Genomic DNA, 26,567 nt, shown 5'->3' on the forward strand with positions numbered 1-26,567 from the left:
CGCTGCACTGCTGACCACCGCGGCCGGCCTTCCTGCTTTACAGGTACCGACATCATGGTTGCTTACCACGGGCCACGGCTACAGACAACATTTTATGGATTTTATTTCTAGTCCAATTTCATTTTTAAAACGGAGAATTTCTGGGTTATTGTGTTTATGAAAGCTGTTTTGTAATACTTTCACTATCAATATAGGGATAAAATTCATATGCTGCGTTTTTACAGTAAAATAATTTTTATTAATTTGGTCTAAAACAGATACATCCAGAACAATAAAAATAAATTAGCAGGCATTTATGTTTTAAAATTTATTCAATAAGAGGTGCACGATAAAACAATTTGAATTAATTTTTCTGATCCATGTACTTAAGAACAATTTTTTCTCCGGAACTAATGACATTCCTGGAATTTCAAACGTTAAAATGTTTAGTTTTTTACAATTTAATTAAATTTTGGTTAAATGCTACGTAATTCCATGATATAACTTGCATTTTGGTGCTATAGAGGTGTATTAAATTGTATTTCGGTGTTATGCCATGTTTTAATATGCTTTTCGATGTTTTTTCGTTTTTATCGCAATTTACCATATAATCATGTCACTAGCCATGATGTATTCCTGCTTCCTTCACCAACATCCCTATTTTGTGTCATTGTGTTGAACCGTCTCCAATGGCAACGCTTTTACAAAACTGTGAGGTGAAATAGGTACTTAACTGCTAGGTATATATTTTTAACTGTGCTGGTCTCACCTCGACAGGAAGTTCCAGGTAGAAGGGCAGTCGTTTCGTCCACTGCACCAGCTTGTAAACTATGGAGTCGCCGATCTGGCAAAGCTTCTCCGAGAGATCAGACTTATGGTCAAGAAGTTCGTCCAGATTCTGCACACCAGAAAGTAACACATAACCTTTTCAATCTTGTTTTTGCCTGAAAGTTCATGCATTTTGTCATCTGTTCTTTTAAAAATACTACAGTATTCTATCAAAATATCTTATTTCCTTCTCTCTACATTTTAGGACTATGCGTGTCATTACATAGTCAAAAACTTTCCTTTTCTGTAAACACTTGAGAAGTTGTTACCCAACAGTTTATTCACAGACGACATTGCATTAGCTTGTATTGAATAGGTAACATTTTATTGTTGCTTATCAACTTCCACCACTATGTGACGTGAAATGGCATTAGCTTCAAGGATTAACGTAATTGAGATTTTATTTAGCATTTTGTTCTAATTATATATGATAGTTACCCAGACACAATTTGCATGTAAAACATACACTTTGGCTGGAATTAAATCACCTATCATGTTAACACAACCTTGTTACTGTGATACCTATTTGCTTTATCACTGTTCACTGATTCATCACTGACCAAGTGGATGCCACCAAAGTGATATAAATAAATGATTGTGATTTGGAAAACGATGGAGTTGAAGTACACAGGAAGAAGGCTCCAAGGAAGAGTAAGGAGGAGGTAGGAAGACAGATAGCTTAAGGAGTACAGGAGAGAAGAAAAGAATGGAACAGAGTTAAAGAGGAGGAATGGTGGAGGAACAGAGGACGACGGAGGCATTACACTTTGCTGACCAGGCTGCAGGCTGGAAGCAGTTGATGTCGATGGTGATAAATCAGTAAATACTTCTGAAAATGGTCCAGTTACATACTGTTTGTAGGATAATTGCAAATTATTTAAACTAAGTAGGAATACTTCTTAAGTGTGTTGTTTTTAATGCATCCTATCAGAGGAAAGTTGAGGAAACACTGTTCACACACCCGCAGTGTGGCTATGTCCTGGAACTCGTCACACTCGATCAGCGTTTGAATCATCCCCAACGTGGAGTCGATGGGGAACGTCCGATCCCGCGACGAGCTCACGGTGTTGTCTAGCCTCTGCCGCAAGTGGATCACCTGGAAAAGACCCACGAAGTTTAAAAATGTTTTACAGGTGTCTTTGTAAGACGTCAAACTGTCCGTGGTGTGGGTTTTCAATAGATTGAACATTTTTGCAAAATACTTAAGAAGACCATCTGGCTGAGTGTAAGAGCTCTAAAAGCACGAGAGATGAGGGGGCGGTAGAAAAGAAATGGGAACTGACTGGTGCATTACACACTTCTGTGTGCTAGGCACTGAACTGGCATGCAGTCTTTGGATTGATAACATGCCCCAATGGCTTTTTTAAGTGGTGACTACACAATTTTAATGTAGAACTTCAAAAATAAAGGTAACTGCATGTCCGTTATCTATTTACAACATCATAACAAACTTTTCGTTCTAAAAAAGACACTGAAAACACCAGTTTTAGTTATTTTCATTATCCAAAAAAAATACTTTTTTTTTAAATTAATCTACTGTAGAAAATAGCTATGGCCTTTTAATACAATTTACAGACATCTTTAATGAATCTTTAAGTGCTTTGTAAATGGAGTGTTAATGCCCAGAGTTTCTCTCACTGTATGGCAGCCCATTCTGGCTGCCATTTAATTCATGGTGGAGAAAATTTACTTCTACTATGGAGGCATTAATGTAATAATATTTGTTTTACAGTTTCATTTGATTTTAATTGTGAACAGCAGGTGTGCTGGACTTCGAGAGCCGTGGCAGAGGGGCAGTGTGCCGCATCCCTACCTCGCTGGGGTTGGTGAGCGCAGTCTTCAGGATGATCCCGTTGACGATGTGCGGGGGGATGTTGTGCTCCATCATCATCACCGCACCCTTCTGCTGAGAGGGCGACTGGTGCTGGGGGTGCTTCTCCAAGCCGCCCTTCACTTGCCCGTTTTTTGGACTCTTTTTGTGTTTCTTGTACTTCACCTTGTCGGGGGCACAGCACAGAACCAACACGGTCATCGCAAGTACACACCCAACATGCTCACAGATTACATTTCCATCCTTATCTATGCCAACAAACATTAGGTGTAAAATGCATCAACTTCCAAGTACTTTATAGTCAATAATGTTTCGTATTGCAATTCATTTTTACTGAGCTTGGTGATGTTCATTTATATGCCAAAGGAAGAAAGGTTAAGCATGTTGTATACACAAGAATTCTGTGTAATGTGTTTTGACTTAAAATATCTTATATCTTATATGTTATAAACTCAGAATTACATTATATACTTAAGTAACTTTTCAAAGTTTAAGTAAATGGTATCATTTATTTAGCCAATAATGTCTGTAAATTAGAAAATTCTTCTATTTGTGTATAAGCTGTGAAGGCTCACATAATTTTCCGTAAGTTTTAGTAACTTATCTATATTTTAAAAAAATTATGGAATGTATTTGTTAATATATTGACAAACTGCTACTCAAGGGCTTTGACAGAATGATTTGTTGGAAACATCACTGCATTTTGAGATGGTTGGCTATAAATACGTATATATAAAAAAAAACTATAATAACAAACTGGCACTAAGAAAGCTCCAATATTTGTTTAAACTCAAACACAACAGGAAATTATAAAACAACACTAGCTTGTCAGTGAATGATCCAAACCCTGGAAGTCGTAAAAATCCATGAAGTTTTAAAACATAAGAAATATTTATTTGCTTTGTAACTTTGGAGAGTAAAACATTGAGAATGAAGTTATAACAGGTTTTTAATTCATGGCCAAGGTACATATTTTCATTCTTGTAACTGGAACTAAAAGAAATTTCACATGCCAATTGAGGTTCCGGAAACCACTGTACCTTGTATAGGTTGTAGACGGCACCGGAGTTACGCCCTCCTGGCATCCTGTCTTCTCTGACAGCTGAAACACCACACACAAAACTACTGTTACCTCAACTACAACCTACAACCTACCACAGTATTGCAGAGTGGACTGAGCTAAAATTAACATTAAGGCATTATTCTGTTAAGTACAGTTATCATAATGGAATCACAACAGATATAAAAACAATGCAAACACTTTATTTTAATAACAGGATTTGAATCATATTGATAGATTTACAATTATAGATTGATATTGCACCCTTTTCCTCTTCATTTCTAAGATGCTAATTATTAAAGATGAATGCCACATGTTATCAGTTAAGTTATGCATGCCACCCACCATTCATTCCATTAAAACTTTATTCTGAACTTGTTGCCTCTCAGAAGTTAAGCCCTAATTCATTGATTAATTCTTCATTCATTCATTCATTCATTCTCTTTCTGGCCTGCAGTTAGCAGTTCCAGCAACTTGGCCAAGCAAATCAAATATCAAGCCACCAGAAATGGTTATAAATTCCCATGTGAACATTTATTCAGATAAGTACATCAAAAGCAACGTTATTAAACACCGTTATACGACTTTGATTCAGCTCAGGATAATTTACTATGATAATCATAATCATATTTTTTGTGTACATAAACACAACAGTTATACTGTAAAAGTAGAATTGTAGGGACATGCATTAATTAACATTAAACCCAATAGCTAAAGTGAAAACATAAGATCCTGGCGATTCGTATGTAGTTTGTAGATCAAGTATTGTTCTTTACCTAGTTGAGGGAATTTTCACGCTAATGTTTATGCTCAAATTCATAGGAAAAAAATGTAAAAAGTAACGTAAGTCCAAAGCTTTGACTAAATACGTATATACCTACAGGATTTATAATGTACCATTTGTGTGCAAAATGCAAATACATCTTTGAAATTTTGACAGTGAAATTACTGCAAATATTTCATAATTAATTTTTGAAAAATTATGCATTTATGATATTTTAACTGCATGATCACTCAACCATTTATCCCTCTACTTTTGTATGTTCATTTCTATTAGTAATATTTTTTTATACAATATAACATTATCAAGTCTGTGTGATAAGATTCTATCTCCACTACATTATTGTCATTCATCTGTTTTGCAAAATAACTGGTACAGATTTATTCATCAGAATTATTTACAACATAGATGAAATGTGTTACACAAATGGCCAAAATTGCTTTGCATGGATAGACAAAGATTTTACACAGAGTTAACATTTGGTAGAGAAAATGTTAGTATTTTTTTACACAAACTAAACTATTAGTGGAATAAATTTTTTATATTTAGTTATCCAAGTAACAGATAGTTTGACGTGTAAGTATCGGTGAACCTAGACTCTCCGGGGTCCTAATATTTTGGGCCTCGCCGAGGGATCTGGGGGTATGTAATAGCCCCCAGAGAAAAAGGAAGTTCAGGACTTCTCTCCTGGAAAATTTGAAAGATAAACTCTTTAAAACAATGTTTTTAAGCCACCCCGGAACTTAAATTTCGGTACTTGGTGTGCTAATTTGTCTTAAGAAAGTTTTGATATTCTTATTGAAATTCTAATGAATTACGTTCAGGTTATATATTGAACAGGGGTCTACAATTTAATAACAGGTACGTCTGAAGTAACTGGCCCTGGAGCCATATTGGCTGGTAAGTTAATAGATTTTTTTAACTATTCACAAAATATTAGCCAAATAAAATAAACAAAACTTACTTATAATGTTTGCTAGTTGTACTCGTCACTGAAGGTTTAGTTCTCAATTACGTAACAAAATGTTTTATTTCATTCAGCTGAGAATAATTATACTTTCCTGTACCTTTAGCTTGTCTGTTCCTTTATAACCACTCCTGATATTTTTCAGGTGATGCAAATTCATTATTATATTTTTTGTTGGTGGTTTCAAGTACAGTTAACTTTCCTTTATTTTGGAGGCATATTGAACAGGAAAAAGCACACAAATTATAACAAAAAAATAAATTTTTACAAATAGAATAGTTGTTAAGATGAAAAATTTAAGAACAAAATCTTATTCAGTTGTATTAATTAAAGGAATATAAAATCCAGGAAAAATAGTCAACTTAAGTCATCAATCCACAAGCTTATTTACTAACCAAGAATTTCTAGTTAAATGTACAGATTATAGTCACAATTGTCTGAAGACAAGCTACAAAGTTTGTAGTACATCACAGTTTTCTTGCAGTATGTCCTTCACATAATAGCATTATGTTCTCAAGGAATGACCATGTTAAGAGTATTTGGGAAAATACACCCGAACAGTGTACAAAGCAAAGCTTGTTAATCAGTGCTACCAACCTTGAAGTACCATGCCTTGCTCTATGCACTTCTTGAAGCGACAGTACTGGCATCTATTTCGTTGGGCTTTAGTTATCTCACAGTTGCCGTCTGCGACGCACGTGTACACTCTCCTGTTCTGAACTGTGCGTTTGAAGAAACCTTTACATCTAGAAACAACCAAAACCGACCCCCTATTGGTGCAAGGCACTCACCAGCTTGCCTAGCTAACACAGCAGTTACGAATATCTAGATTATTATAGTATTATTGCATAGTGGATATTACAGTTTAATCATTTAGAAACAATTTGGTCTTGAACAGAAATATTTTGGTATCTGTTAAATAAATTTAGAAATAAATTGTTTGTTTTTATTATAGGCTAAGCACATTTATTCAGTTGTTAAGAAATTTGTTTCTAAGATAATTGTACTTCTATAAGAATTATTGAATCAGCAATAGCAGCCAGCAAGAAATGCTTGGTTATTTTAGCAAAGTTGTGTGGAAGTAGGTTCAGTTATGTTACATGATTATATGGTAGGTAATTTACACAACATTTGAAACATATCCGGTTTTTCTTTATCATCCAAGCACAAATTATCAAATATAGTTAATTAAGTACAGTGTCATGTAAGAAAAAAGTCATTACAGTTTCAATGTATATTTAAACATATATAAGTGTTTTTTTTTATTTTTGAATTATTAACACAATGAATTTAAGAAAATTAGTTTATAACATAATTGTGTGCCAACATACCATGTCACCACACTTTACACAAAGAAAGAATGGTCTTTGAGAACAGCTAATGCATGGAACAAGGTATGTGCCACAGAAACAGAATAATTTTCCCTACAACACTGCTGTCATGTATGATCTGTTCTGTTCTGTTCTGTTGGCTATGTAATAGCTTCCTGTTTAAACATGTCAGTACAGCTAAAGAAATGTATTGCATGCACACCAGTCAGGGTACACTGTAGGAATACAGTTGACAACAGAATGCTGGGTTAATATAAATATTTACTGCACCGAGAAATGTTAGTTTAGTAAAAGTAACAAAATATGTATTTTAAAAATTATATTAATTACGGCCCTACAGTTTCTGGCTACAGTCGCAAATACTGAATTATAAAAGTTGAAAAATAATTTTATCATATGTACATGGCAAATCTGTAACACAGATGTAAAAATATATACTTTCAAGTGTTGCACAAGTAAAAATGTACAGGTAAATTAAGTCACAAGTAATTAAAACACAATGAAAATTAGAAATAATAGGATAGTTGTGCAAGAAAATTTAACCATCACAAAGCAACAAACCCTTGTGAGGAAGAAGGCTTATTTACATGACAGTACGGGAAGATTGGCATCTCTGTTGATGCTGGAGCAAATAATAGTCAATGTGTTGTTATTCGGCTAGTTCAGCAACCAGTAAAGAAGTAGCATGCCCACTGTAATTTAATAGATATTTTGAGTTTAAAACCTATTTCTGGCCATTTTAGGTATGTAACTACGTTCTTATATTTGTATCATTCAAGGATATTTTTTTTCCAAACCTTATAAAAATTTTTATAAAAAAATATTCAATGTTAAGAGACCAGTTTTAATAACACTTTGTGTAATCTTCTATATAAGACTAATGTACCTTTTTTAAAATCATTTATACTATCTACTTTACACTTTACTTGTGCCAAGTCCAAAACCATATATAACCGAGCAATGCCTAACCACAATTAAAATGGTCATTCAATGGTGAATCCAGAGGTTTTCCCCAATTGCAACTTACACTGAATATTTATAGAAGGATGGGTCGGGGGAACAGGAAAAGCATTAGTTTCTGAACAAAAGCCCCTTTCTCACAAGACAAAGCTACTGTCACCGACTCCTAATGAAGATTGATGTAGAAGATAAAGCTTCTGGTGTGTATGTATATATAGGTAGTGGATAGGTATGTATGTATATATAATGCAAGACATGTTTTATTTTATATCATGACGACGACTAGTCTGTGTGAACGCTCGCAGCTCAGTGGCTACGGCAGCGTAGTCCCCTGGCACGAGACGACAGAGACGATGCTCACCCCTCGCACGTGATGATGCCGTAGTGCAGGCCCGTCGCCTTGTCCTCGCAGATCATGCAGATCATGGGCTGCTCGTCGTCCTCCTGCTCCTCGGGGGGCGGCGGCTTCACGACGGCCGCCGCCTCTGCCGCCCCCGCGCCGCCGCCCCCGTTGCGGTGCTGCCACGGCGCCGCGGCGGTGAGGTTGAGCGCGTGGACCTGCTGCGACGCGGGCAGCTGCGTCAGATCGCCCGCCCACAGCCGCTCCATGTTGAGGGGCGGCTGCGCGGGGGCGGGGCGCTGCAGCGGGGGCGGCTGCTCCTGTCCCAGGCTCAGCAGCAGATGCGCCGCCGTCTCCTCGCCGCTCGACGTCGACGAGGAGGACGTGGACCAGGCAGCGGCGGACGTGGACGCCATCTGCTGCTGCTGCTGCTGCTGCTGCTCGGGGGCGGGGTGCGACCAGATCATGGTGCGCACGCCGCCCGCCTCGCCCATGATGACGGTGGGAGTGGTGCGCACCACCGCCGGCGAGGGCGCGGCGGGGGCCTTCATCTCGCCGTGCTGCTGCTGGTGGTGGTACTGGTAGTGGTGGTGCGACAGGGGCACGCCTCCCCCGCCGATCAGCTCGGGCCGCACGCCGTTGATGCGGCAGGCGGCGGCGGCGGCGGCGGCTGCGGCGGCGGCGGGGCTGGCCTGGGACGGCACCCAGAAGGTGGGCGGCGGCACCATGGAGGAGGGGCTGGAGACCACGACCCCGGGGCGGTGCTGCGGCGCCGGGCTGGCCACGTCGTGCCGGCTCACCACCACGTTCGGCCTCAGCTGCTGCTGCTGTAGCTGCTGCTGCCGTATCTGCTGCTGCTGCTGCTGAAGCTGAAGCTGCTGCTGCTGCTGGTGCGAGGCCACCATGATGTGGCCGTGCCACTGCCTCGCAGGGCCGCCGCCGCCACCGCCGTCGAACACGCTGTTGCCGCCTTCCTTCACCTGCGGGCCGACGCCTCGCGTTTCGCCGCCTTCTCCTTCCGCCGCCGGTGCGTCGGCCGTCCTCGCCTCACACAGCGGCGTGGGAGGCGGCGACGCTCTGAGGGAAACACACGCCGCGTCTTGACATGCCCACACTAATTACCAAGTCTATCATATTACATTTACCGTCGCTCACATTCTCCTCTAAATATCAAATTACGTTTATGGAAATGTTTAGAAAACGAAGCAGCTGTGCCGCTCGAAGTGAAGTAGAGAATTAAGATACAAATCGTTGCCTTTTTTTAAGAACAGCAGTGTATGCCATCTTTTTTATTTAAAATATTAATTTTTAAAGTAAATAAATGTGTTATTTATTATGATTTAAATTATGCTTATAGATGTGAATCTCAGTATGAAAATAATCCTTAAAGTTTAATAGTAATGTTGATGTACTAGTTCACACGTTTAGGGGTGATATAACGCAGCTAGACAAGCAAAAGTCAACCAAGCAATGTACGCTAGGAACTGCCGTCTCCCGCGAGATGGACGCGCGCGGTCAAGAGAAGGCCGACATGTACGGGAAGCTTGTGCCGAGAAAATTTACCGACGAAGACGCGTGTGAAACCTGTATCACTGTCGACAGCAAAAAAATTTGAGCAGTTGTCGTGATGTCGGTTCTATGTAGTCGGAAGTTGTTGAATAATTAATGTTTCTTAAATTTATTGGTGTCCGGTCACATTCCGTTTTGTTATTCATCATTTCATGAGACAATAAGTACCGATCTCTAGGGCTTCACCGGTTTGCGTTCTGAACACTTGTGCTTGCCAAGTTACCTGACGTATGTGAGACGATTTTTGAAAAATGATTGCCTATATGAATTCCTACTGCCTATGTAATTTCCTACTTACTATGTCATTTCCTACAGCCTAACATGAGTCAAGCGACGTCCATTTAAACTCGTATAGCTATATGTTAATGATTTAGAACCCAACCTTTTTCATGAGGCCATAAAATAAAACACAATCAACGGAAAATCAATTTTTTTTTTTTAATTTTTCAAAAAGTTGTTTTTGAACGTTTTGAGGATTAGTTACAAATTATTTTCCGACAGTAAATTTAAGTAATGATTTAGCCTGAGCAAAGAAAACCGAACAATCTTTGTTAAAAGTTTTATATAAGTTTTTAATATTTTCTTCTTAAGCAAACTGTTGGGTAATTTTGTCTAAACAAGTCATAAATACATATATATTTATGTTATTAAATACATGAAACTCACACAAGTTCGTTGGAAGACAGACGTACTGCAACGCATGTGCAAACCGTCATTAAATATAGACTACTTGGAATCACGATTCCTGCCGCTTCTGTGTAAGAGACACGCGGGTTATAATGGGGAGGAAATACAGTATGGTAGCCCACTAAGGATTACAATAATCTTTCCAAAATGACCCCTCTTTAACCTTATGTAACTAAGTTCCCATACTGTTCTTATTCTATCCTGGAAAGAAGGAGACAGGTACCCGTTGACTTTTACCTAGCTACATCCGTACCCGGGTGCACATACGGTGTGCAGAGCTTCAGGAAAAAATATAAAAAACTCACGCGATATGAAAACTGCTCAAGATACCAGAGTGTTTTTTTGTTGTTGACGAAAAACATCTTCAGGTCGAATGAGTAGTTCTGTGATACTTCGTTTAGAAACTATTTTTTTTTTGAAGAGTGCAAATGGCTGAAACTCTTTATTTCCAGAAATATTTTAGAAAGCATGTAACACCGGGTACAGATTCTTGAGAGCACTCTAGGGACTTGCATCACGCCTTTATCTTCGTTTCTCTACCATTTAGCTCTGAGGTTTCACAGTCGGCCTGCGCACGACGAGGAGACCGCGCGCCAGTCCAGAGGCGACACCGCGCTACAAGCCTCACTGACACCGGGTAGACATGCTAGCAGGAAGAGCGGGCACTCACTTGCACCTGGAGGGCAGGTCGTAGAAGACGGCCGGCGGGCTGAGCAGCAGCCTCTGCTCCGCCGCCTCGTGGGGCGGCTGCTGGTGGGGGGTGGCCGCCCTCGCCGCCGCCTCCTCCTCCCTGCGGGCCGCCGCCTCCGCCAGCATCGAGTCCGGCGACGTCCTGCGTCACAGACACCGAGCCATCACTCTTCTCTACACGCAGTCATCCGACACCGACAACCACGCCGATATGCTCGAGGACTGTCCACACGACACACAGTCACAGATACAGCCTTCTTTTTCGGAGGGGAGGGGGGGCAATGGGTAAATAAAAGAAAAGAGAAAATCATAATTTGTGTGTTCGAAAAATACGTCAACAACAAGGAGTTTGGACAGTTACATCATCATTATCAACATGTTTCACTTCCTGTGTTGTTTGGAGTGGCAGGCGTATTAACAGCCTACCTTGCATCATATAAAATATCATACTGCCTTCACCAATACCCCGCATATTTTTTTTCATAATTTCAAGTTGTTATATAGGTATATCTCCCTTTAACACCCCCCACCCCACCCTTGCGACCACCAATTATGAGACAGACCAAGGCATGCCCGACGGGACCACGGTGACTGGCCTCCGTGACGCAGTCGGACGCAACCCGGATTTATGCGTGAGGAGTCCTGTGTAAAACGTGAGTGTAGATATTTATTATCTTACAAATTTGGTCGATTTTCGACCCGATTTTCGACCAGGAATTTTTCTTACAATACTGCCCATTTAGCTAAAAAAAAAAATTCATTAAACCGTTTCTACTATAAAGTTTTCGTTCGGTTTTGTGAACATCTGTGCCGCCACAGTTGGTATAACAAATGCCGTGAGATGTGTGCCCACCGCACACGGTACAATATTTTCTACTAGTTTGCTTACTAGAATGCTTACTGGTTTCTGTACTGTGTAGGCTACAAGCTGAAACACTAGGTGCGCTACACGTTTCTGCGATTCTAGCTGCCTTACTAGTTTTGTTAAGATAATATTATCCACAACAAATTTTTAATATGATAATTCACATTTTTTTACTGCATACAAACAAGATTATTCTTTGTATGCATTTATTAAAACGAGTAGTTGGTCACTAGTCCACTTCTTTCCGTCCATGTTTATCACGACATGTGCGCTTAAAAGTGTAAACAACCCCTCATGCTGTTTTCGTGAGTTCTGATTGGCCACTCCTTAAATATTGGAACACACCAAGCAACGAAAATAGGATGCAGTCTATTACGCAAAACCAGTAGCCCAGCTCGTACAGATACTAGTATCCAGTTTGAATTCGAGTGAAGAAACTGGTAATAGAGCCAGTACGACTCCTAGCTTACAATATTGTAAGGAATATTGTACCGTGTGCGGCGGGCTTTAGACTGGTAGGGGGCCAGGGACGGGGGGGGGGGGGGGAGGCACTCACCTGTCGCGGTGCGCAGGGCTGGGCGACGACCTCACGCTCTTGGTGCACGGGGACACGGGCCCCGCCATGTCGGGAGACGATGTGCTGGTTTCAGCCACGCTCTCGCCTGCAACACGCGTGGCACACGTCACACCTCCCGCTGCTGCAAGCAGCTTCAAGCAGCTTCAAGCAGCTTCAAGCACACAGGACACTCACCAACAACGGGACATCGGTTTTTTGTTTTTGTGACAACATGTCCGGAACAGCATCCCCGCGCGAAAAAATTGCGCGAAAATTTTGAATTTCCCGCGCAAACGGCGGCACCCCAGTGGCTAAGAGGACGCTCGATCGCAGCAGGGGCGTAGCCAGGTTTTTTTTTATGGGTTCAAACCACCCCCCCCCCCCCCTTACAACCAAATCTTTAATTAATTTCTTATTCATCACTCAAACAAATTTCATATTAAAATTAATAAAAATTTTACCATTACAATATTTAAATTTAAGAACCGAAAACTGCTAAAATAGCACTATTTTACACCTTAAAATCCAAATTTTCCCGGAGGAGGACCCCCGGACCACCCGCTTTAATACAGGGGGGGGGGGGGCATGCTTTTTAACATCCCCCATACACAAATCCTGGCTACGCCACTGGATCGCAGCACCGCTCTTACCAAACCATCAACTGCGGTAATCGTCCTAAGCTAGAAAATGTAAATGCAACACATTCATATATTCACTGTACGGTACAACTAACTGCTGTCTGCTATTGCATTTGACTAACTCGTCACCTGCTTACCGTGGAGCACATGAACATGACACGTCACGACCTTGTGGTTGCGCGTCCTGTAAGCCAATGGGATGGTGCCTGATTGGGCGCTATGTTCAAATTTGCGCGCTTCTGTTTGCGCCTGTAACTTTGTGGCGTTGCTTTCCCGAACATAATGTTCATTAACAGAAATCCATTAAATTTATGCTACGTTGTTCGACAAAAAATAAAATCGCAACTGTTCCTGAGATTAAGAAGAAAATGTAGTTACTTTTTCGGCGTGTAAAACTACGCGTAAGCATTTATATACTATAATATATTACATATATAAACAACATAGTAAATCCATGGGTAATATCATTATTCTAATTTTTTTTTTACTTGGCATAAACAAACTACGACGCCGCGTTTAAGAAATTTTACCTCAATAAAAACAGCAACTGCCAGTGCTGCAAGCTTTTTTTTTGCAATATGCATGGTTATTGTTACAATTTTAAATAAATATCAATAAAAATATTAATCTGATATCTGCCACGAATAACGAGCACCTACGAGTGATAGGGTTAAACGGACATACATTGGGTTATCAGGCGAGAAGCACAAAAAAAAAAAAAAAGATGACAGGTTGAAGCAAGGAAAAGAGAGGGAGAGAACATTCTCTTGATAGTGTAATGTTACGTCAAGTATTTTATGCTCCAAATAATTTTTCTTAGCATATTAGTGAAAAGATAAAGTCATACACAAATATTGTTTTAAAAAAAATTAATAACTAAATATTGATTATATGTGAATAAATAAACCAGATAAGTAGCAAAAAAAAAAAGACATATTCTTAATCAGCGGACCCTTAAATGTATCTGACTCATCCATCACAGGATATATGTCTCATAAAATCTGTTTCGGAGACATTTTACACGTATCACATTTACTTCTTTGAAAACCCACCCGGACTGTTAACGAAGCTATAAAAAGAGAGCTTGACGTTTCCGGGTTAAAGAGAACGCCTGGTAAGCCTCGACATACGCCACACAAGCAAACTGACTTTCGCTCCGTCAGTTCCGTTGGGCAGTATATCAGGCGAGGTCTTCTCGACTTCCCTTACCTGCAGCTAGAGCCATGTATCCCCCCCCCCCCCCTTTTCCTGCAGCCAGGCTTTCCCTTCAATAAAAATGTACCCCATTAATAAGTTTCAAATTACTAATATGTGGCTCCGTTTATGACTATTGAATATACCTTAGAGGGTAGCCTTATCTATAAACATGTAGTATTAGAACATAATCAAACTCAGTGGTAGTGTAAGGAGATAAATATTTGAGTGCGCTATTAAGAAGTATATATTTTCATATAACTTACGTACTATAAAAATCTAATTTATTTCAAGACAGTTTATTTCAGTCAATGGAGGCACTAAGTTGCAATTTTTACGTAAGAATTTCAGGTTTTGATTTTAAAAAAACCTTTAAGAGTCCTCAGATACCCTTAGATAAAATCTTTTCAAGCATCATCTATCTAAAAATGTTTCCAATGGGCCAAAAAAAACACGTCTGTATTCTTGCAGCGCCCAGCGCTTCCCTCCCACTCCCCTCGCCCCGTCCATGCTGACCTGTGAGACGTTATGTACTCGACTTGATAACGAGACGTGGAAAAAGAAAAAGAAAATATTTTATACCCAGTACATTCAAGACAGCGAATACAAGGATTTTTGGTGATGTTCGTAGTGTAATTGGTGAGAACCCTCCCTCGGAACTGAGAGTCAGTGTTGCTGTCCAGTTGTCGGCAGCTCAGATCACAGTCCGGACCGGCTCGAGGTCCGGCCTGGGGCAGTGGCCGGTTGTCGCGTCATGGCGGGTTCTCGTGTGTTTGTTACTGTCTCAGTGGCAGGGATGGACCCGTCGAATCCTCCAACACCAACAAGTATTCAGCACTTGAAAGGCTTGATGTCCGAGTATAAAGTTTCGAATAAATTATTAGAGAGAACTTGGTAAATTAAAAAAATTGAACACTGACAGTTCTAAAATTTATCAGTCCTATCTTTATTTTTATTTCGGAACTGTTCTACCATGGTCCCCCAAGATTTAATACTTTTATTTATGTAATTTTATAAATAAAATTATATGTATTTACCCGGGAAAACAGTCCGTGAAAGGAACTTTTAAAGGAATGTTTCAACGCCAATTTTTTGTACAGTATTTATTTTTGGCCCTGGAGACCTAGATTCAGATTCAGATTCAGATTCAGATTCAAATAATTGGAACATTCGTAAATATATCTTTAGTCACCACTATTCAACTGTTAGAAATTAGGCAATTGCACTGTGATTGCCTCTTGCGTTTCTCCCGTACTGAACTGCAACCTGCTCGAAAACACGTCCGATACAAAACCCCTTCCTGTCACAACTGGCAAAGCGTTTCGTTCACTTCCGGTTGATCAGTCTGAACGCTGAATTAGTGTTGACATCTCAGTTAGGTCCAAACTGATATGTTCGAAACTATAGTTTTTGGGGTAGTTCGTGCGAGTCATGACATACTTAATATCAATTCACTTGTAATTTTCTTGTATTAAACTCACTATCGTTAAATTTTACTGAGCGATGTTTAGTGATCGCAAGATTGCGAATGATTGTTCACACGCCCGGTTTGCTGTTTTGTAGAACCATTTACTAAAAACTAAGAAAACATTTGAGGGTTAGCCTATGTTGAGGGATCTTTTGAACTGACATTGGGCTGTCATCCCAAAATCATTAAATAACTTTGCAGTTATGTCCACACAAATCTTTAACACAATTTCCCTGACTTTTGCCTGACTTTGCGTGAGCCAAATTTAAAATTTACCAAGATAATGGTTTTTATGAATTTCATTTTTTTTTCAATTTAATGAAAGAATAATAAAGAACCCTTCCTCCAAAATCCCTATAGCTGGCCAATTTATCTCTCAAAATTTATTAATTTTTATAGTGTATATTACAATGAACTAATGCTTTCATGGTTTGGTTGATGGAAGATTCGAGTAGGAAATTTTCCCCGAAAATCACTACCAATAAAGCCTTTACATCACTTTTATAGCATGTAAAGCGAATTCCCTGTCCAGTTAGAGCTTTCCTGACTTCTCCTTGACTTTCCCCTACTTTTCAGAATATGGACAACCTGTTTAAAATATCATAGATGCAAGGTTTATTGGATGTTTTCCAAGTCAACATACTTGTTATCTACTAGTAGCGTGCGTATGTCTGATGCACTGTTCAATGCAAACATAACGTAACAAGAATTGGATTGCTATTTTTTCTACACGCCAGAAATAAAATATAAAACTAGGCGTTAGCTGTTTTTGTGATTTATACACCTATCGCCTACTACGCAACAATACTCAAGGTTGTAAGTACTAATAATTAACTGAACCATGAATATTAAACACACGCTTGCTAGATTCTCCCGCATATTTTCCATCGATTTTCTGCCGAGACAAAAACGATAGATGGGTAACATTTAATACTGGCCAATTTTCAATATTTCTTCTTTTCTTTGTTTTCCATTTGTGTAGTATTTTAATATACAGGATCGCGTTGATTCGTGTATTGCAGATAAAAGTGAAAGAAGGATGTGATTTATATTTTGCAGACAAACTACCAATAACATTGAAAAGACGATAGTAAATTCCTGGCTTATGCGTTGATAGAAACGTGCGTCGTTTCGGCATGCCTTGTCACAGCCATCTTCAAGAGTGATTAACAACTGAAGGCGTAGTCCGCCGATCCATAATGTTACCAGCCGGGGTATTTAGTGTGTGTGAGGCCAGAAACCGAAGTTTCTATAACTCGCTTAGTTCACTTTATTCCAAGATGCATCCCACACTGTTGCAGAATCACTCGTATCAACGGACGAGCTGCGTGCAACGTGGGATAATTTAGGAAACGGGTCTGAAGTGTGCCTTAAGGTACAGGTTTTTGTTTAATGCAAATTCAGATACGTTTTCGTGTGCGGCTGGAAGAGGGAAGAAATACTACTCCCCCCACCAGTCGTATTGGCTAGCCGGTGTATTGTGTCGTGTGGTCCAGCAACCATAGGCTTGTAAATGTGATGGTGTAGCGTGCGAGCCACGTGCATGGGTGATTGGCCCATATGTGCAAGACCGAGTGAACCAGGGCGTCACTCGCACAGGCCTGTTGTCGTGTGGTTGTGTTCAAGTACTCGCCGCACTAGGTACCGCAACTACTGCGTTCCCAAGCAGTCGGTAAAAGACATAGAACGTTTTCCCTCAAGGGTGTGCTAGCACACAGTTAGCAAATACAGTAAAATTACGGAAGTTTCAACGAAGAATTGGCCTGAAATAAACGAAGAGTTCTTAGTAATTTCAGATAAATGAATCTTCGTAAACACCCTACTCTCGATTCCGACTTTCGTATTCTGTGTTGGGCTGTAAACAGGGTATACAGGAAAAGAGTGTTTTTGCTGTTGACTTGAGTTTTTGGATGTTTTTGCTGGAGTATTTTTGTGCATTCATGTTGAATGCAATGTAAGCGTAATCAGTACCCGTAAATTTTACGAAGATGAAATATAATTGACGAATATCCATGGGTAATTAATAACCAGCATTTTTAGTAAGTTGAATGTGAACATTTTTAACAGTGAAGTAATGCGTGGTGTTTCAGCCCGGTATTTAACAATGAGGCCCATTCACAACAGAGTCGTGGGTGGCCATGATTGGAGGAGAGTGTGTCTGATAGTAGTCTGCTTGCTGCAAGGTAAACGTGCTCGTAGAAGGAAGAAGAGAGAAGGGGGGGGGGGGGAGGAGGAGGGTGGCAAAGAAGCAGTCGCAGAGAAGTGAGCGAGGAACGCGGAACTCTCGGACTGGCGAGCGGCAAGGTCAGCTGCTCCCCTAGTTATACTAGTTATACTTCCCGCATAGCGCCCGCGGCGGAGACCACGGGTTGGATCACACACTAGAGATCTACAACAGTTCCATTACAAGTAGTTTTTAGTTTCTAATGCAACGTACAGTATCTATATTAACTCTTATTTTTATATTAGTAGTCATTGTTTTGCAGTAAGTTGTTAGACCAGAATTTATGGGCCTACACTGAGGAACAGGTATAATAATTATGCGTATTTACTAACAGTGATTATTTGTTCTTTCCTGTGGTTAAGTGTAAGAAAATGGCGGTCATCGCGTATAAAAATAAGACAAGTATATATAAAGGTGGCGTGTCTGTATGTTTATAAGTGTGTATATAAATATAAACGATACATATTTCATCACGAATTTTCCGGAACTATAGAACCTACAGACTTGAAATTTGACACGTATATTCATTTTACTACATAGGCATACGCTAAGAACTGTTTATACGAAAATAAGCTCTCACGAGGGATTGCGGGGAGAGGGGGTTTAAAATTACCGTTCTTCAAGTATGTTCCTACGGGAATGAAACTTGACAGTGGTGTTCCTTATATGACTACGCGTTTAGCCCGGGAAACGCCTGGTACTTCCGCTAGTAAATATAGGGGGCCTATATAAAGAAGTTTCTTGGCTTACGTGTTACAGCCCCGTCGGAGACCAAGATTTCACCGACATTTCGGTCAACATTGCAGTCGCCATCATCAGGGTAGCAGTTGGTTACCTACTGTGGTTCTTGGAAATTCTCCTGCACTACTTTTAACACCGAAACGCCGTTGCAATCTTCTACTTCGGCGCGGCTCGAAACCACAAGTTAAGCCACTTCAGACAGTGTCCTTGAGAGCCTGCGATCCCTACTTAATAAATATGTAAATAAATAAACCCCTTGAGCTCGTAAATTGTTTTTGTGAATTCACATTTTTGTCGACAGCGAGGTCGAGACGGAAGTTTTTTTTTTGTAAATGGAACAGAAATATTCATGTTTCTTAATAATATTCATGTTACATATATTACAGATGCAAACATTTTTATTATATTTAAAAAAATTATTGTGAAGATAAAACTTTCCAATTTCCTTAACAGCAGTGAACTATTTTTGACACCAGATTAAATTAATTAAATAATGATAGTAAGAACTTAGTTTTATGTAAATAATTAATATATGCATTTAAAAAATACGTTGATACTATTAAGTAAATATTATTTTAAAAAAATCAAATTCATAAAAAATATGTGAATATAGTGATTCAATTTTCTAAGGTTCTAAGGTTCCATCCTGACAACCTGCCTGGGATTAACTATCTTCCTAAGAAGTTTTAACCTTCCATTTTCGTGCGAATGCTGGGAAACTCATTTCCACTGCCTTACCTGCAAGGCGCCCTCCCATGATTAGCGTCAAATGTGAAAATATAATTTACAGTGAAAATAGAATTCGCTGTACTCAGCAACTGATTGAAACCAATTTAGTTAGTTGCCATGCAACCTGTTGCCGCTAGGTTGCCGGCAGCTGATAGCATCCCAGTATTGCTCTGCAGTGCCACAGCTGGCAGCGGCACGAAGGCGCTCCAAGGCTGGACGCCGCCTCCCATTGGTCGACGCCAGCGCGAGGTTTAAGGACAGCCGCATTCCTCCCGGCCGACTCCATGACGTCACAACGGCTCGTCCGGGACGCTACACGGTTACGACATTCCGCCGTTCATTTACGGATAAGTCCAGGTGGTAATCTACTGAGATATTCCTGGTAAGTTCACGTGTATCGAGTTTAATTACTTTGAACATTTCCTATCAATATTCATCTCGTATTAACAAGAACCCCTTAAGAACTCGCTACGCTCCGTTCAATATGAGGTGATACCATTTTTTTTTTTTACAGGTGCTGCAAGTTACATTCAGACTTTGGTAACTGAGTATCCTTTTAAAGTTAACAAAATAATTATCCGTCCATACTTTGCAAGTCTGCTGATACATGAATCATTGTACGTTTCGTTTGTTACGTCACAAGTCAGCCGTCGGAGTCGCGATGTCCGCTGGAGCCCCAGCCAAACAAGTCCCGCCTTATCTTGGACGGAGAAGCAGGAATCTGTCGTCGTCGCCACGGGCGTGGATCATGCGTCGCGCGACCCCGCGCGACCAAAAGGTCAAAGACGACGGGACCGACCGGTTGCAGCGGGTAACCGATGTCGCATCACACCCATCGCACAAGTCAGCACGAGCAAGAATTATCCACGCAAAGAACAATCACGCAAGTCGACTAAGAAATCGCAGTGTCAAGACTTTCAATTAATCTGTAACGAAGTCGTGTCTGTCTATACATAAAATAAATTTCCAGATATTAGTATGATTTAAAATGAGTGTTACATAAATAAAAAATGACCTGTTTATAATTTTTTTTGTCTGTCAATTCAATGAATAATGACCAAAAAAATTGTTCAATTGATTTTGATGAAAATTGGAATCAAAGTATTTCTTATAGGTACTAGACTAAAAAAAATAGGCTTTAAATATCTGCGAAATTCCATTCGTAGGGGCACGAAAAGAGATTTGCTTTGGTAATAATGTCATTACCTCCAAAGTTATTAAGCGGGTTCAATAATTAACATACAACAAAATACAAAAAAATATGTTTTCCCATAACCAGGTTTGTCGTCTAGCCTCGATCACGAGGAAGTGGTAAAGGTCACGAGGAGGAACTCACCTGAGCTGCGACCTCGTATGGACAGCAAGGTATCGGCCCCTTGGGGGCGGTGCTCATCCACCTGCATGTCTGGCTTCAGGACACCGCGGTACAGAGGCCTGACGCCGATGCGTCGAGGCGGGAGAGCGCGGGCCGTCTCGCGAACAAGAACTGTGTTTGTGTGGCGGTTTGCGAGACTACCGGCTTCCTAGACCGATGTCGGCGACGTTCCCCGGCAGCCGTCGGTAGTAGAGTTGGCTAGCAATGAACGATTACCGAGTGCAGGAAAGGTTTCACATTAACAAGGTTATGCTTTTGGTAACGCATGAACCAACCAACCAGTAAACGAACTGAAATTTATTTGCGGAACTGTAGACGACGTGGATAGAAATTAATAATGGCTAATAAAATTCATGATAAAACTAATGTTTCGACGAACTCGGTTGAAGATTCATATTTTGTACAAATCAGGGATAATAAATTTATTGTAATGACTTACTTTGACAAGAGAATTGAATAGAGGTTAATACTATTAAACTGTTCACTTTAATGGCACAGATTGTTTGGAAATACTAGGGGACAAGCTAAGTGTGAGCACATTGTAACAATGAATTCTTATATCGACTGATGTTTCAGTGTCTAAATTTAAGTCTCGGCTTCACCTGCCATATTGAGTATTACATTTTAACGTGTTTTTTGTTTTGATGCAATACGGATGTTTTTGCTTATACGTATATACTGCAAATTATTATTTTTAAATACTTTTAGACTAGATATAAACGTTAACAGCTTTATATCACGCAAATAAACACAATAAAAAATTTTACCTGATTTTTAACGTCATGGTAAGTTTCTAGAAAGTAAATTTCTATGTTTACACAGCTTGGTTATGTATATACGAAGTTAATTCAATTTACTCATTTTCTAAATATTTCATCATATATATCTATAATTGGTAAAAGTTTTTAAATCCAACATTATGGATACAGCCGAGTCTTAAAACTAAGCATTTACAAAAGTCCATGCTACAAATTTCAACAGACATTTTGTTTATTTATTTTGTTGGCCTTTGAAACAAGGTCGGCAAAAAACTTTACATCTGTCCCGTACAATGAATTGCGTTATAAACTACGTAATTATCAGCCAGGGAAAAGAGAAAATCAGCAATGGCTAGCTTGCCTTGAACACGGTTGGCAGACAGACTTGAACTACATCATCAGTTTCCCTTTACGCACCTATTTCACCTCACATCATATCAACTAACTACTCTCCTCTCCCCAAGCACTTAGGAGAGATAAATAAATCGAGAGCTGGCTGCCACGTATTTGGCGGGTTTTAACCTCTCTCTCTCTCTCTCTCTCTCTCTCTCTCGCTATATATATATATATATATAAAGGCATTCAGGGTTATTGGCTTTGGAATCGAGGAAAGCGTAGAGGGCAAGAACCGTAGCATTAGGTAAAATCTTGAATAGGTAAAGCAGATTGTAACATATGTGCTTACTATATTCACGAATTTGTATGCTTTGAACACTAGGCCATACAGAGTTTTATTCGTGTCGTGTGATTTATAAACTGCGCATCCCAGAATACTGATTTCATTTGAAGAGACGGGCATTCAAAAGATGTTGTGTTTGTGAGTGTGGTAGCACTGCGCAGTCACGGTGACCTTCAGACGCTTGTGGGGAAGCCATCAGAGTTGCTACCTTGCTTCAATGTGCAACGAGAGCTTAGCACACGAACATGAATTAAATGTTGGTACCATTGTCAAAAGAATAAACTCAGTGGAATGATTTCAAAGCTCTGTTAGGCTACGTTTTCCTGGGTATTGTCTTCTCGGCCAATCCGCCGCACCTGACTTAGCTGACCAGTGGTCAGAGCAGTGGCGTGTCTAGACAGTCTACAAGTCTTTTTTATATTCAAAATCACACTATTAACATAAAAATGATACTTATAAAGTTAACTGTACAAATCACAAACTCTTTTCCACACAAATAAATAAATTGTAGATACTTTAAATAAAAAAATTATATGATTAGCCTTTACGAAAACCGAGTAGACAAACACAAGTAGCGTTACGAGAATACCGTAGCATCACTGCACCTATCCCCTGCCGTCTCCCCTTCCGGCCATTACAACTAGCATATAGCATGCTACGCTACGTACCTATCCCTCCCCCGCTTTTGCAGTCTTCCCATTCGACCGCTAGGGCATGCGTTGGAGTGGCGTCGCCGCTGACGCACTCTCCTCCTCCTCTACCTGTTCCCCCACTCCGTACATAACTATTCCCCTCATGCGGTCGGAATTTTCGTAACGCTAGAAAATTTTAGCCCCTTCACCAAAGAAGTTTCACTTCAATAATCTCTTTAAAACCGCGCATTTAAGGCAACCAGTGACTTCGATGTCGACAATGGTTTTGATAACTGATTAAGATTTTAAAAATACAATAAATACATGAGAACAAGAAATATTTTTACAGTTGTTAAAAATACGGATATATGACGTTTACGTTATATAATGAACAGAATGACAAACATTTTACGACAGAATGCGCCGGTAATAAAATGTACGGCGCGGGCCTGCTAGACGCGGGCTCTTGACTGCCCAGCCTTGCAGTCACAGGCGAATCTGCAAGGCCATCGTATTTCTACACGAAAGCCAAAACTTTGGAAAGCAGTGATTTCATAACAATTATTTTTTATCTTGTCCCACTTTTCGCTTGGTTCCTGGACGAACATGCGCCCAGCTAGCTCAACGGACTATGCTGGTTATTTAATTTTCTTGTCATTAACTTTTAAGTTTATATTTCGTCTCAAATTTTATCAACAGATATATACTAAATATTATCTAATAGAGGTTTAAAAAAAACACGCTAGTGATAAAAATTTTATTTGCGTGGCCTTTTAACAGCTTAAAAATAACGTTTACTAAATAAATGGTGAAAACATTTGAGACACAGCTTCAAACAGAAGAAATATCTGAGGTATTTACTGGAAAACTCTTCAATTAACGACAAGAACAGATCTGCAGAAAGAGGTTTTATTGTCAACTGCGTTTTCACTATTTTCTACTTCTTACATCACCACGAAATTTGCGCGTCTTACACGTACTTGGACTTCGGTTGCGTTTTTTCAAAGGGATTTTATAGATTTGGTTTTTTGCAGTACGGTCACGCGAAAGATTTTACGTGATGGTCATTTACTTTTTACACTTTTATTGCTGCGAAGAGTGTGTGATGTTACGTCACGCATATTTCTACGTGTTTTGTATTTCGTTGTGGTGAAGTGACTCAACAAGTTCCCCGCCTCGCGAGCGACACAGCGACCTTCACCTACAAAACGTTCAGCAATCCCGTTACCACGCCGCGTGGTTTCCCTTTTACCCGGAGCGCCTGCGGGAGTCGCGGCATGCACGCCCGCCGAGCAGCCGAGCCGTGCGGGCAGCGGGGAGCATACCTCCACGGCGTCTCCCGCGTCTTACATGTACTCTCTTTCCAATGTACGATTTCTGCCATTAGCGCTGTTTCTTGTTTCGGTCTACTCTGTTGCCAGATATAAACCATAGGGCACAAACGTTTTAGACACATATTTGTCATGAAAATGCTATTTTGTTTTAAATTGGTTAAACATTGTATTTTGTAAACACATTTCCCGGTTGTATTTCATCAATAGCATCATCTGATAACGTTGAATTTTTATTTCTCAGGAATCGAAATATAAAGATGCCATTTTGGTATCAAATGATTTTGTAAAAAAAAATTTAATATTTTAATTTTACATTTTTTTTTATTTTGAGAGTACTATATTATTTTATGGAATGCCTTGTTATCAATTGGGACTGAATACCTACTACAAACGGATTTTTCCTGTGAAATAATTAATGTTAGGCATTGAGTAATTTTTTGACGAAATGACTACAACTGTAATGTCAATATACACTCATGTATAGTTTTTAAAAAATCAACAAATACTAATATTTTAAAAATTTATAAATAATTATTATAATAATCAAAGATGGAACACAAAATAATATTTTTGACGCTAAAGAGTTGGATGTTATCAATCTGGCAACATTGGTTGCCATTTACTCTGTACTTCGATCTAAGCTATAGCGGGCGTCCTTCCTACCAGGTGCATTCTCTCGGCATTGGGAAAATAACGCGCAGAACGAGATTCAAAACAATCTGAAGGTTTTTTTCATGCATGAAAAACGAATGACGTCCAATATACCAAGCGTGCTTTACCACGCCTAGGAGGTATTTTCATTGCAGTGGTGAAGTGTGTACGTCTCAAACGCGGGAGTTCGTGGGTTCGATCCAAGATGTTTAAACAGAATTGGAGTAGGTTACCCCTTAAAGTTATTTTCCATCCCCACTCCACGGGTGCATGCACTTCTCCATCCTCTACCAATCAACATGTTAGCCAGTAATTGGTGACAATCTGTTGAAAAGCTGCTAAAAATAAAAATAAACAACAATTTATAACATAGCCGAAAGTGCAACAAATGTGGAGTACGGGTACATCGAAATGTGTTTGTACCATTTTAACGTTGTCAGGACCCTAGACACTGGGGTGTATTGATTTATAAAGAGCATCCAGTATTTGGCAAGTGGTTCGGGACCCACCATAATCTTAAGTATTTCTGTGAATAACCACGTAACGTATAATATCCTCAATTTACTTAAAAATACGTATTCTCGTTGGGTTCTTCGTTACTTGCTTCTCTTCCTTCTTTCGCTTCAACACGCTGGACATTGTCAGCTTTCTCCAAATGAGCTGGATAATGCTTCTGAATAAATCATTTCCTACAGAAATAATACCAAGCCGGATGTTTTAATGAATAACATGAACTATGCTTGTTGCTTATTAAATTCACTGGCGTTAAACACTGGATGTACACAAGACTGTAAAACCCGGCCTGGTCAAAATATTTGATAATCATACCAAAATTATCAGGGATCCAACACACGGAGTTGGGAGATCAGATAAAAACATTAAGAGATCAGAAAATGCGTGTTTTCAGCAGCAGAAGCGTCTATAATCCCGTCGAAACAGGGGGCAGAATGCAACGCTACTGGGACGTAACTTGCAAACAGTGACAGAGACGGAGTGTGTCATATTCCAAACTCTGTCCGTAATCGTCTGCAAATAGGTGGCATCTATGCCGTAGGCTCATGGTCTGTTTCTCATTAACAAGCGAGCACCGTGCAGCCCGTAGAAACTGGGCAGAGGAACATCGTGGATGGGGCACGCCGAATGAGAATCTCTGTTCTCCGATGAATCTGCGATTATCTGTGAAAACTGATAATCGACGTGTTCTTATCTGGAAGTAACGTGGAACACGTAACATCCCAGCAAGGATATGGCACTAATCCTACAATTATTTTTTCCTGATCCCGTAATTATTTTGATCAGTTTAGTTGGGTGTGCGAGGCGGGAGGTGGAGCCACCACGAGCGAGCAGCCACAAGCAAGCAATAAGGTCGGACTCACCGTCACTGCTACATCTGGAGTCAACCTTTCGTCGCTTCAACTTGAGGTCTTGGAACAGGCTCATCGTGTCCAAGTCACACGGGCTGCTTGTAAGGGTCATAATTCCTGCAACACACAACGAAAAAAAAAAACACATTAGCATTTTGAGGCTGGGTGAACAAAACTAACTTGTTGTGGTTAAGATTCCTATTATATTCCTATTATATAGTTCAATGAGATGTTTAATCACATTTAAATATTTAAATTAATTTTCTATATTTAGAGAGATTATCATTTCTTCGACCTTCGCTTATCCGATATTATGTATTATTCGACGTCCCATTG

The 26,567-nt window shown here is 39.9% G+C and overlaps 1 protein-coding gene across 5 annotated transcripts in view; it reads right to left on the bottom strand.

The window, feature by feature from the left end:
* Nucleotides 1-26,567, bottom strand: part of LOC134536090 (hormone receptor 4) — a 488,332-nt gene that overhangs the window by 11,639 nt on the left and 450,126 nt on the right. For all 5 annotated transcript variants that reach the window (XM_063375653.1, XM_063375636.1, XM_063375645.1 and 2 more), the window contains 9 exons: nt 26,244-26,348; nt 12,445-12,550; nt 11,004-11,165; nt 8,099-9,154; nt 6,044-6,192; nt 3,679-3,740; nt 2,621-2,803; nt 1,769-1,903; nt 749-877 (listed from right to left, as the gene is read on the bottom strand). In XM_063375653.1, the coding sequence (XP_063231723.1) occupies nt 749-877; nt 1,769-1,903; nt 2,621-2,803; nt 3,679-3,740; nt 6,044-6,192; nt 8,099-9,154; nt 11,004-11,165; nt 12,445-12,550; nt 26,244-26,343 (2,082 nt within the window). In that variant the 5' untranslated portion in view covers nt 26,344-26,348. The remainder of the gene's footprint in view (nt 1-748; nt 878-1,768; nt 1,904-2,620; nt 2,804-3,678; nt 3,741-6,043; nt 6,193-8,098; nt 9,155-11,003; nt 11,166-12,444; nt 12,551-26,243; nt 26,349-26,567) is intronic.

The sequence above is a fragment of the Bacillus rossius genome, chromosome 1 (genome assembly GCF_032445375.1).
Source record: "Bacillus rossius redtenbacheri isolate Brsri chromosome 1, Brsri_v3, whole genome shotgun sequence".
In the NCBI taxonomy this organism is placed as follows: domain Eukaryota; kingdom Metazoa; phylum Arthropoda; class Insecta; order Phasmatodea; family Bacillidae; genus Bacillus; species Bacillus rossius.